The sequence below is a fragment of the Cyprinodon variegatus genome, unplaced genomic scaffold (assembly GCF_000732505.1).
Source record: "Cyprinodon variegatus isolate N-32 unplaced genomic scaffold, C_variegatus-1.0 Scaffold156, whole genome shotgun sequence".
Lineage (NCBI taxonomy): Eukaryota > Metazoa > Chordata > Actinopteri > Cyprinodontiformes > Cyprinodontidae > Cyprinodon > Cyprinodon variegatus.
The window spans coordinates 892873-905390 of record NW_015150609.1 but is presented as its reverse complement, the minus strand read 5'-3'; the positions used below and the strand labels follow the sequence as shown (position 1 = coordinate 905390).

The 12518-nt window shown below is 39.7% G+C and overlaps 1 protein-coding gene across 5 annotated transcripts in view; it reads right to left on the bottom strand.

The window, feature by feature from the left end:
• LOC107086558 (casein kinase I) overlaps positions 1-12518 on the bottom strand; it is a 35205-nt gene that overhangs the window by 8069 nt on the left and 14618 nt on the right. For 3 of the 5 annotated variants that reach the window (XM_015377585.1, XM_015377588.1, XM_015377586.1), the window contains exons 5-11: positions 7637-7788; positions 7298-7532; positions 5718-5803; positions 4571-4655; positions 3693-3841; positions 3510-3617; positions 675-785 (exon numbers count right to left, since the gene is read on the bottom strand). In XM_015377585.1, coding sequence (XP_015233071.1) covers positions 675-785; positions 3510-3617; positions 3693-3841; positions 4571-4655; positions 5718-5803; positions 7298-7532; positions 7637-7788 — 926 coding nt within the window. The remainder of the gene's footprint in view (positions 1-674; positions 786-3509; positions 3618-3692; positions 3842-4570; positions 4656-5717; positions 5804-7297; positions 7533-7636; positions 7789-12518) is intronic. The other 2 variants (XM_015377589.1, XM_015377590.1) reach the window with 1 other exon arrangement.

Sequence of the window (12518 nt, the reverse complement as noted above, 5' to 3'; positions counted from 1 at the left end):
ATCACTAAATACTTTTTTGCCCCACTGTATGCAGGAATGCATTGTTTATAATATTCAGTAATAAATCAACCTCTCATTAGTTAGCCTTAAATTCTGTCAGTTGGATTGGAAGACTTGTCGCCAATTTGTTCACAACTCATAAGTTACCATGAAAATGTGCTCCCTTGGAAATGATTGCCTTATTGCATCAGAATACCCCTTTAAGCCCAACAAACCATCTCTGCCATCTCATGCACTTCCTTAGCAGAGTCAGATCATCCTGCCATGCAATAGGTGCGCGCATTTTGTTAAAAGAAGTGTCTGAGAGGCATGAAGTGCAGGAACCAGGGATCAAAACGTGAAACAGCTTCCAGATGCCAAAAATCACACGTTGAGAATGTGGGGTGGGTGGCACCGGATTACATGCATACGGTGGAGCAGAAAATAACATTTCCCAGCCAGGGGTACAGAAACTGGAGGTGGAGAGTTAAAGCCTGTCGATCTGTCTCACATACAATGCTAACCTACAACAGTCACGACTTACTAAACTGATCAGAATGAAAATTTGCCTCATTGAGGTCCTTTTCAAGAGCAGGCCTTATGTTGCTGTATCTTGGAGTGGATCTATGAGACAGATCTGACTTAATGGAGACTGGGGGAAGAGGGTGTTGGCTGAGCAGGTAAGGGGTGTGTACCTGGACTGAGCCACCGTGCCTGTCCGCTGCCAGGTGAGAGGTGATATAGGAAGAGTTTGCTTGCCGAGTGGGCTGAACCTCCCATGCTCCTCGTCGGTCTGAAACTGCCGTCTGCTCGGGAGTCGGAGGGGTAGCGATAGGGATGTGAAGGAAAGTGAGGTTGGGAAGGGGAGTGCGATGGGAGAGGGAAGGAGGTGTGAAGGTGATGGAATAATTGCATTAGAAAAATGGCATTTGGTGTGTGGAGCGAGGTACCATGCAACAGCAGCATGAGAGATGAAGAAAACAAAACAGTAAAATAAGCATGAATTTAAAAAACAAAAACCAAAGCAATGCCAAAGAGCTCAAACAGAAACCGCTGAGCCCCGAGAGCACCAAAAAATAAACTGAAGCTCTTCCAGCTTAAATGTCCAAGTCATGCTTACAATGCTAAATACTGAAATTAACCAACATGTTGCTAAAAAAAACCTTTTAAAATTTCCTGCCTAAGATACAAAATTTTTTACCCTACAGCAGAGAAGTTAAGAAATTATACTCCTGTGAGAGTCCCGTTTAAGGGGATATAGTCCACAAATATAAATGGAACTGATAGACCATTGCAACTGAGAGTTACCTTGATCAGTTTTTCCAATCAATCCCTAGAACTTGGTTAAGCACATTTGCCGATATCCGATAATGATCGGATTCAACTGTTGAATAAATGAACCATATAGCTTAACCTGTGAGTGAAGGCTTTAGCCTAAACAAAAATAAAAAAGATAAGAAATTAACACGGATGTAAATATACTTTATTTATTAACAAATAAGAATCAAAAAGTAAGAAATAACAGTTCCATGTGAAGTGCACTGGATTGGATCTCTGAGATCCAAAATCACTGATATCGGATCCAAGTATCAGATCTCTAACTAAAACCTATTAATTTTTTGTTTTACAGCTTCTAAAATTGGAGACGTGTTGCATACATTTGGATTTACCGCCTATGAGTTAATAATTCGTTAAACAACCTATCAGTGCAATTATTATCTCCACCCCTCCCCTTATTCACATCTAGGCATTTTAATTCCCATCAGTGGAAACTGTGATCGATGTTAGTCCGATTCGCCATCTGGCTAAAGCATCACAACTTAAACTCGCTTTGATGATCTTTTTCTGTGAGGAAAAACACTGCAGAGAAAAAAAATCCATCTTATTTCCTGCTGCCTCATCAAACTAAACACAGAGAAGCAGCTGAGTTATCATTTCCACACTTGCAGGTGAAGATTCTCATTCATCCAGGTCATGGTCATTCCAAAAAAAAAAAAATCCACTGGACGTTTCCAGGTTTGAAGACGTTTTGCTTCCCATCCAGGAAGCTTTTTCAGTTCAAAATGTCAGAGATAGCGTTGAGTTCAAGGCTTTATAGAGTAGCTCAACAAAGCTTTGTTTTTGCTCAGAAAACATGCAAATTGGAACAAACAAACAGCTCCACCCCTTTGAAATGGATGTCGTTTGGCTTCTTTTGTCAGCCTTCAATGCCCCATACCCGTCTATCTCTGTTGGCTTGGCTGAACAGGAGAGGTCTTTTGTTCCCCTGTACAGAGGCTGGGGTTGCGATGATAGTGGGAAGGAATCAACTCTATCGCTGCATTTTAGATTTTTGAAAGCTGAAATGAGTCCACTCCCTCTGTTTAAAGTTGTTTTTTCTTTCTTGACATGGATGGCTTCCTTCAAACCACCCATCTTCTTTGTCCAAAATATAAATATTCTGTTCCTTAAAAGAATGTCCTCTGTGTATAAGGTGTAGATCAGGAGTGGGCAACTCCAGTCCTGGAGGGCCTGCATCCTGGAACTTTTATATATGTCCTTGACTTAACACACCCGAATCAAGTAAATAGATAATTAAAAGGACTCTGGAGAAATTGATTGCATACTGGGGAGGTAATTCAACCTTTTGATTCAGGTGTGTTGGACCAAGGATGAATCCAAATGTTGCAGGAAACCGGCCTTGAAGGACTGGAGTTGCTCACCTCTGGTGTAGCTGTACCCCAGAGTCTTGTCCAGGGGAGGTCGCTCTTCTGTGTTGGGCCATGCTTCTATGCAGAGGTTGTTTGGTTTCTCCAATATACAGGGCCTTCTCAAAATATTAGCATATTATGATAAAGTTCATTATTTCCCATAATAATAATGATAAAACTTGTTCATATATTTTAGAATTATTGCACACTATGTTCTAGTTTTATCATTACATTATGGAAAATAATGAACTTTATCACAATATGCTAATATTCTGAGAAGGACCTGTAAAGATCAGAGCATTCCTCACTGCATTGAGGAAGGTTTTATCCAAGACAGTGGATTGTTGTTGTTTAACTTTTTTGGAACTTCCACACTTGCTTCAATCATTTTGTGGAAATCAAAATATCAGCTATGTTTTTATTATTAAAATACCATAAAAAACAGAAACAAATTCAGCAAAGGCTGGTAACTATGAGACTGTATGAAAAATGTATGAATATTTGGAAACTTATTTTTCTTTTACTTTTGCCTAATGCAGCTCCACACATGGTTACATTGTGTCTTTACTAAATGAATGTTATTCATCACACTGAGGGTCATATTTATAGCATGATGGAAGGTTGAAATGTGAGTGGAAAGTCAATCACATTTCTTTCTTCAGATTATTTTATTTTTAATTCAACATTGATTTTCCAAAGACGTAATTTATAATAGATCATTTATGAGAGCAAACCAGGACAGCTTTGGGTGGAAATCCCTTTAAGTTGCTTAACAGCTTCCTTTGTTCTTATTAGAACAGAGTCGTTCTCTCGCTGCGCTGAATCCAAAGCACAACATACCTGATTTCGGACTGGAGCGTGCTGTGAGGGTCGGTCTCTGTGAGGATGGCTCTCTCTTGTGACTGCAGATGCACCGGATTCTACATGGCCCGATCCCACTAGTGTGGGCTGATGGAAAGGAGAATTAAATCAAACATCTGATTGTTTACAAAGAAAAAAACTTTACCACAAAATGTCACTTACTATCTGCCTCCCGACCCAGTCGTAGGTGTAGTCAAATGTGTATCCTTTCCTCTCAAACAGCTCAGTAAACAGAGTCCTCAGATATTCGTAGTCAGGCTTTTCAAAGAAGTCTAACCGCCTCACATAACGCAAATAGGTGGCCATTTCCTCTGGAAAAAAAAGATGGATACACTATAAAGTGGATAATGCAACAATGCATAAAATAAAACTTTGGAATAGCCTGGTGATGGTGAACTTATTATGGATCAGTCAGAAACTTGGGAGTCAATCTCAAGAATGGAAAAATCTGCTCTGATGAATACTAGGTAAATAGGGAGGAGCAAGAACAACATCCAGGGACTTTGTCCATTCTTGGTCTACTTGTTCTTGTTCTGATGACATTTCACTAGCACATGAGAATGCACAAGTACACGTATTGAGAAACGGCCTTTATTAAACTATGAATCAAAATTAATGGTGTTCAGGTGGAAAGAGACCAAGAGAGAGAGAAAGCGGGATTATGTCAAGAGATAACAGGAAGGCTGATGCATCACAATTAAGCTGCTTTATTTACACCTCTGGAGGTTCTGTTTCTGTCTGTCATGGATGGCAGTGGATTTGGAAATGTTAAAGCTAAGGGGTAAGGATAAACTTTCTAAGATGGAGATAAAAGATGAAATGCTTGGTTGACAAACACCTACTGATGGCGTTTGCTCTCTCACAAACAAACTGATGATTACTCATGGCGGAAAGGTTAGGTAGAATGTTTTTATAAATATAGCTATAATAAACATCTTCAATTAAACCTATATTAGCAGGTCAAAGCTTTATAAAACCTGGTGATTAGAGAAAAAAAAGTCCATATGTGAGATGATCAGAGTGAATCTCCTCACTCATACCTGGGAAGTTCTCACAGAGGACCTCAATGGGAGTGTTTCGTTTTGTATCTCCAATCTTCTGGTATCTTTCCTTCAGTGTGTCAGCCTGAAAACAAGAGATATGTTACAGGACGCATCCAATAAGAACATTTAACAAGAATTACTGGATCGTATTTTATGAAATGTTCACATTTCATAATATGTAGTATTTAGCTAATGCAAAACACTTATTTCAAGGCGCTTTACGGATTGTTAGCAAATTTTCCATCCAAGAAAACATAACAGGTTTCAGCAATTCATTTATTTTTTTAATCAGCCCATTGGTGCCAGTGACTTAAGGGAGTAGCGGAATTACTCTATCAGGGTTAAAAACCCAACAAACAGATTTTACATCACTAAAAAAAACATTGTTGTAAAATCTCTTTGTGAGAGGAGAATGACATATTATATAAGCTGTGATCTTTAAAACATAAAACAAAAGGTCCTAGTCAGACCTGTTCCCATTTAATAAAAGTTGAATTCTTGACACATTCTGTTACAGGTTTGTTCTGTTGTCCAATGGTTTACATTATTCTATTAAGTAAAGACTTTGCTGATGTCTTTTTTTTTATTTAAATAATGATTTATCATTTTAAGCTAAAAAATGAAATGCTTGCACGGCAAAGCGAGTTTTATTAAGACACTGGAAAGGACAAAATATCCCTACCTATACCTGTCGGTATTTAGCATTTTCAGACACTGCATCTTATGAACAAGTCATCCACAATAGATATGGTCAGATTGAGGCGTATCAGAGTACGTGGGAACAGCTCTTAAAACCAGAGAGGTATTGCTCAAGCAATATTGGTACAGAATAAAAGATGCAGTGCGTATGAACTTACTATTTACAATTTTTTGTCTTATACTATATTTTTTTTTGCTTTAGCTTCTGGGGTGGGGTGTACAGGAGGATCAGGAGGGGATGTATAACTGGAAATGTGTATTTTACAATACCCATATTGACAACATCGGTTTCACTGTATGTTTAGGTGAAGAAGGATTTAATAAACATTGAAAGTTTGAAAAGAAAGAAAAAAAAACATTGAGTTTTACTGTGATATTATTCTCTACTGGTGAATGTTTTCTTATGAAACTCAGATTCAGAGACCTAGCCTTGTACTCGTCATACCTTTAGTCCTTGCCAAGGTAAACTCCCACGCAGAAAATACATGAACATGTGCCCTAAAGCCTCCAGGTCATCTCGTCGGCTTTGCTCTGGATAAACAGATTTTATTTTTAATTCTCACATTTGTTTCGTTACATTTTATTAATGATATAAAAAAAAAGAGAAGTGTTTGACGTAGAAAGCTTAGGAAAGAACTCATTGAACCTTTTTCCATTTTGTCAGGTTAAAATATCAAACTTCAATGTGTTTTATCAGGATTGTATATACAAGGCCAACCAAAACAGTCTAGAATAGGAAAGTAGAAGGAAAAATAATATATAACAGTTATTTTTATTCCTATTTTTCCCAACCAACCTCCGAGTGCTTCACTGATCGGCTGTTTATACTGAAAGGCACACAGCTGGACTTTATTTACCAATTAAGAAATATCTGATAGTTATTTTAAATATAAATATTGGAAGGTAAGGTCTAATGCGGGGTTCTGGAAAGGAGGGTCCGTCGGATAGTCAAATCTCGGATTCAGGAGGAGCAGTGTGGTTTTCGTCCTGGCCGTGGAACACTGGATCAGCTCTACGCCCTCTGCAGGATTCTGGAGGGTGCATGGGAGTTTGCCCAACCAGTCTACATGTGTTTTGTGGATCTGGAGAAGGTACTAAACCGTGTCTCTTCGAGGCGCAGCCAAGGTGTTGAGGGGATCCGTTTTGGTAGCCTTAGTATGATGTCTATGTTATTCGCAGATGATGTGGTTCTATTGGCTTCATCAGGGCATGATCTACAGCTCTCACTGGAGTGGATCGCAGCCGAGTGTAAAGCAGCCGGGATGAGGATCAGTGCCTCCAAATCCGAGACCATGGTCTTGAGCCGGAAAAGGGTAGAGTGCCTTCTCCGGGTTGGGGAGGATGTACTGCCCCTAGTGGAGGAGTTTAAGTATCTTAGGGTCTTGTTCATTAATCAGGGGAAGATGGAGCAGGAGATTGACAGGCGAATTGGTGCGGCATCTGCTGTGAAGCGTGCACTGTACTGGTCTGCTATGGCAAAGAGAGAGCTGAGCCAAAAAGCAAAGCTCTCGATTTACAGACTGACTTTCGTTCCTACCCTCATCTATGGTCATGAGCTTTGGGTCATGACCGAAAGAACGAGATCCCGGATACGAGCGGCCGAAATGTATCTGGGCTCTCCCTTAGAGATAGGGTGAGGAACTCAGTCAGGCAGGGAGGACTCAGAGTAGAGCTGCTGCTCCTCCACATCGAGAGGAGCCAGTTGAGTTGACTCGTGCATCTGATTAGCATGCATCCTGGAAGTCTCCCTGGTGAGGTGTTCCGCTGCAAGAAAGACCGCTACAGAAGATCCTTCCAGCTATAACCCCGAATATGAACCATTTGGGATTAATAAAGTATTTTGAATTGAAAAACATTTTCCTTTCTCTTATGATAAAATACTTTGCTTTACCCTAAAAGAAAGTCCAATAAAATCCATTGAATTTTGTGCTTTTAACAAGACAAAATGGGAACAACTTTAAGAGGTATGAGAACTTTTGCAAGGCACCGTATACATCTCCAGGAACCCCTTGGAAGTCATCTTACCTTTGCCTAAGTGCGTATTGATGGACATGTATCTGGCAGTACCGGTCAGGCTCTTATGCTCGCGGTATGGAATGTGTTTTTTGGTCTCAGGGTCGATGTACTCTTTGGCCAGGCCGAAGTCGATGATGTGGATGATGTGCTCCTTTTTGTTCCCTTGCCTTCCGATTAGAAAGTTCTCAGGCTTGACGTCTCTGTAGATGAGGTTTTTAGAATGCACGTACTCCATTCGAGAAATCTGGTGGGAAGAAAGGAGAGGAATAATCTTAAGGAAATGCCCCTCTCCAAAAAAAAAAAAAAAAAAAGAAAGAAATCTCTTTTCTCCCCATCATTGCTACCTACAAGCTGAATGGCGATCATCAAGACAGTCTTCAGTGAAAAAGTCCTGTCACAAAGGTCAAAGAGGTCTTCTAGACTCGGCCCCAGCAGCTCCATAACCATGGCGTTATACTTCCCACAGGGCCCGAAGTAAAACACCTGCGGCACTCCCTCTGCTGGAAAAAAAAATTCACAAAGACTAAAAAAAACAACAAACAAACAACAAAAGCCAAACCTGTTTAAAAGCACATCCCGTTCTTCGCTCCCTTACTTAACAGTAAACAGAAAAGTGTCTCACCATTGGTTTTGCTGTGAGAGCTTGAGCTAGAGCTGCAATCTAAACTTTTCACAGCCTTTCAGCAAAAAAAAAAAAAAAAGAACTAATTTCAATCATATCCTCTAAGGCCCACTCAGTCTAACTGCCTCACGTTTTCATGCATTCGTCATCTTGGCTCTTATTTTATTACACATTAGACCACTGAGTGGGTTGTCTAATGTGACTATAATGGTAGAGATGAGGCCCTTATACTACTCTGTTTGGGTTGTTTTTCATTCTGGTCTTCTGGGTATTAAAGCTCTGTTTTACAGTTGAACATTAAGGGGAAAAAAAGCTGGAGCTGGTTTAATGCGAGGTCCTTAAGAGTCATCATCAGAAAGAAACATGTAGAGCAGGAGATGCTGTACATCTGCTGTCATCCTGACTCCATCCTCTGTGGTGGTTTAAAAGAACAGGAAATCAGGTCAAACTGGTAATTGGCTTCAAGGAAGCATGACTCAAATTTTGCTCCTTTGTACTGCCAGGCAGTCTATTATAAATGTCATTGCATGAGAAAGAAAGCTTTCATCTGGTTTTAAAAGTCTTGTTAACTAAGGTGTGGTCAATTACAGGAAACCGGTATAGAAGCTTATGAATGTTGTTTTTCATACGGCATAAGCTTTATTTGGAGGAATTCTAAGCAGATAATTTAAAATTATAAGCTGCGCATAAGGATAAATAAGCACTTTATCTAGGAGTGATTATCTGGCACACATCACAGAAACATACAAAGGACATATGATGAGGGGAGAGAGATCAAACGGCGACTGGTTGGCTTTTAGCTTGGTCAGCAAAGATCGCTGCCTGGCCTGGTGGAAACTCATGGGTCTGGTCTTTACTCATGGGTCAAAGCAGAACTCTAGGTGCTAAACCTCCTACTGACAACAACCCAACACGTGCATTTTCTTACTCGCTGAAGAAGACTCAAAGCTGAATTTTGTATTAATCTTTAAGATGATTATGAGAGAGAACAAGAAATTCAGCTGATAACAGGAAGGACGAATAGAGTACTGTCAGGTCTCTTGCTGCTAAATTTTGAGCCTTCAACCTCTGCTGTTAATGGAACATTCTTGATTTGGAAGGCAAAGGAAGCCAATATTACAGTAGCAGCGATTCAAAATGGCCCTTCCCAGTCAAAAGCCAGCCCACTTCCTGCAACTCCCAGCAGAATCCCCTCCAACTTCCAGACACTGGCTTTCTCCTGGATGTGCATATTTTTTTACTCTCCACCCTATCACTAAATTACATGGTCTGATTAGGAGATGGTGCTTCTCTTTAGATCTTAATGTCCACAGATCATGACAGAAAGAATATTTTAGTACAAAGATTGATGTTTAAAAAGGAATTGAAGCCAAAGACCAGTCAAGGGCCCATCTAGGAAAGTGGGGAAATGTTTGATGGCTATTACTGTAAAAGCACCACAGATACACACAGAGTTCAACAGTAGCTGTATCTGAATACCTCGGATTGTAGGCCCTAGCTCATATCCCTTCACCTTTCATGGAGTCAACAATTAGAATTCTATCCAGGGAAGGAAAGGGGCTGCTGTGCTGAATCCAGACAGCCCTCAGCCTTAAAGAAATTATTTAACGGGGGACACACATAAAGCTGGCAAAATTAGGTTAACAGCCTTTATTAAAAGAACTAAAAAACTCTAAAGTTACACAAATGTTGCGAACGGCTGAAACTCTCCATTAAAATACCCAGAAAATACACAGGTGAGGACATTATCATATGTGAGCATTACATGCTGTTGCTATAAGGTCTGTCGTGCAAGGGATTGTGGACAACCAACTAGCAGCAGCTAGGAACATCAGGAGGTTCGTATGCTAAATGCACTGGTGATAGGAAGTATCCTGCTTCCTGGTCCTAGCTCCATCCTAACCTCCTGCACAACTCAGATAGCAATTACTATGGAGATGACGGATGCCCTCCTGCTGATCTGAGGTATTTGAGTCGAGACCGTGTTTCTAAAGCTTCTCGAGTTTTAAGGAGCTTTTACCACAGATATAGAAACAGAGAAACTAAACATGGCTTCTCCTTATTGACTCTGACATTATGGCTGAATGCTGAAACGTCACCTTGGACTTGAAGCAACACGGATTCAGCACCTTTCCATCCTCCCTCCAGACTCTGGGACGTTAAATTATTTCAAACAGAAATTCTAACTTTACTTTTATCTGAAGAGTGGATTTTTGAGCGATACGACCAACGACTTTCATGATTTGTGTATAGGATTTGTCTGAGCCTCTGGTCTTCATGTAAATAACTTCTCATGGTAGAAGATCAGCAGAACTCAAGAAGCTGTTAAGCAGTGGCTGATTAAAGCTTTAAAAGAGGCATGAATTTAAACTTTGACACAAGATTCTGATTAGAAAATATAATCAAAAGGTAGACATTGTCTTACAGGCATGAATGAAAATTGTCAGATAAGGCAGCAGATAGCCTATGGGAATGTAAGAGCCATGCTGCGCTGCATCCTGTGTTTCTGGACGCCATTATGTAGTTTTGTGGCTTGCTAATTGTACCGCAGGAATGAATGGCTCCAAACCCAGGGTGGCTGTGGGAAACTTTAAAACGGCTCCGGTAAATGATGTGCTATAAATTAGCGGAGAAGGTCCAAACAAGACTGGTCAAGCTTTCGTGAGAAATCGAACATCAGAAATAATTCAGATAAATAATCAACATTTTTAAATGCTAATTGCAACTCTAGTTTATTAAGTAATTAATCTCTGAGGAAACTTTCACAAAGCTTGTAAACTAAAAAAAACAATCTAAAAAGGTATAGTGGAGGATTTTCGTTAATTTTTGAAAAGACGCACCCTCTGCACTGCAAAAAAATGTAAATCTAAGTAAGTCAATTTTTCTTAAAAAGGTGCATTTTTTCTTGAATTGAGCAGATAAGAATCATTTTACCAATGGGATAAGACAATTTACATTCAGCCTTAAAAAAACAACTGCAGTCTCTTCTTTCAAGTGCATAATAACTAATCATCTTATTTTAACGGTATAATGCTCATTCCATTGACAGATAATCTTATTTTCATATTCAAATTAAGGGTAAATACACATATTTTAAGAAATTTTTACTCATTTGCAGAATGTTTTTGAAGTGTCCACTCTAACGCATATTAAACGTGTGCGAGAGCGTGCACGAGCCCATTTCTCCTTGTGCACGCTCTTTTTCAAAAGTGCTGTTTGCGTCGCTCATACAAACTTACTTTCCAAAAAAAAGGTTTGCAAATTTTCCACTATGACGGACTCACCACCGGTCAGTGAAAATAGGACGTAGGACGGCCTTACGTAAACATATCACCAGAATGATTGACAATTAGGAGGACCACTTATTTTGATGATCCACCCAGAAAAAGAACATCCTCCTCTATAGCTTTAATACACAAGCTCCAAAGAATGAAGGGTGGCTTCAGACTTCAAGACATCAATTTAGTTCAGATTAAAAGCTACAAATTAATGTTTATGTTCCAGAAACTCTGAACTCTCTACTTTTTCTTGGAAATGACTCGCATTTGTCCTTGAATTTTGAAATTTCCAACTTCCAACCCATAAATTTCAACTGGATATAACTGAAGGACAAATGAATGCACCATAAATCCTCACATCAACTTCATTCACAGGTTTCTCTAATCCACCACTTTCTCCTGAAGAACAAATAGTAGAACGAGAGGTTTCATTACATGAGACGCGGTTTTTACATCTACTATTTCCTCATGTGACAATAGCTTTAAACACCACCTTAGTCAAACTGCTTTCCTCCCTAAAGTAGAACATCCTAAGAGAAGTAATGATCATTTTGATAGATCCAACCAGCAGCAGACCTCTTCCAGTCTACTTCAAGTTGAATGACTAAGAGAAGACTCTTGTGTCACAATGGAATCATCCTCATTAATATCCAGAGACATTTAGTGCGTCAGAACACCACACCTGCCCGAGGATCTGAATCAAGCCGCATGAGTTCATACAAAAACCCTGCAGCAAAGATGCAAACAACCCTGCAGGATGAGAAGAATGTGGTACAGCGAGCAGCCAAGAAGAACTGAGTTCACATTATCCCATCTGGAGGAGAGCACAGAGGTAGGTTAGCGCTAAGCGAAGCAAGCCTGCCTGCTAAATAATTGATGGGTTTCCGCACAGTTGGCCCTTCCCAGTCTTTGCCTTTTGCAAACAATAGCCATTAATATTCCAGTCTGGTTATCATATGGACCTGTGGAGATCCAAAATCTCACCAAAAACCAGAAATGACAGTCAAGCAGCTTTGGAGCCATGATATTGGTAGTTAGCCTCTGATGATCACACTAGATAATGTGTGGGAAACTAAACTGTAGGGATGTCCTGATCTGATGTCAAATATCCGACTGGATTACACTCAGTAACTGATACTTGCCTTTCATTTTTTCCTTTTGAAAGCTTCGAGAAAGTATGATACAGGGATTAAAGCAAAAAAAAAATTCTGAGCCTTCGACACAGGCAAGAAAGTCTGTGTCGAACTATATATATATATATATATATATATATATATATATATATATATATATATTTATATATATAAGTGTTCAAAATCAAGGAAGCCTC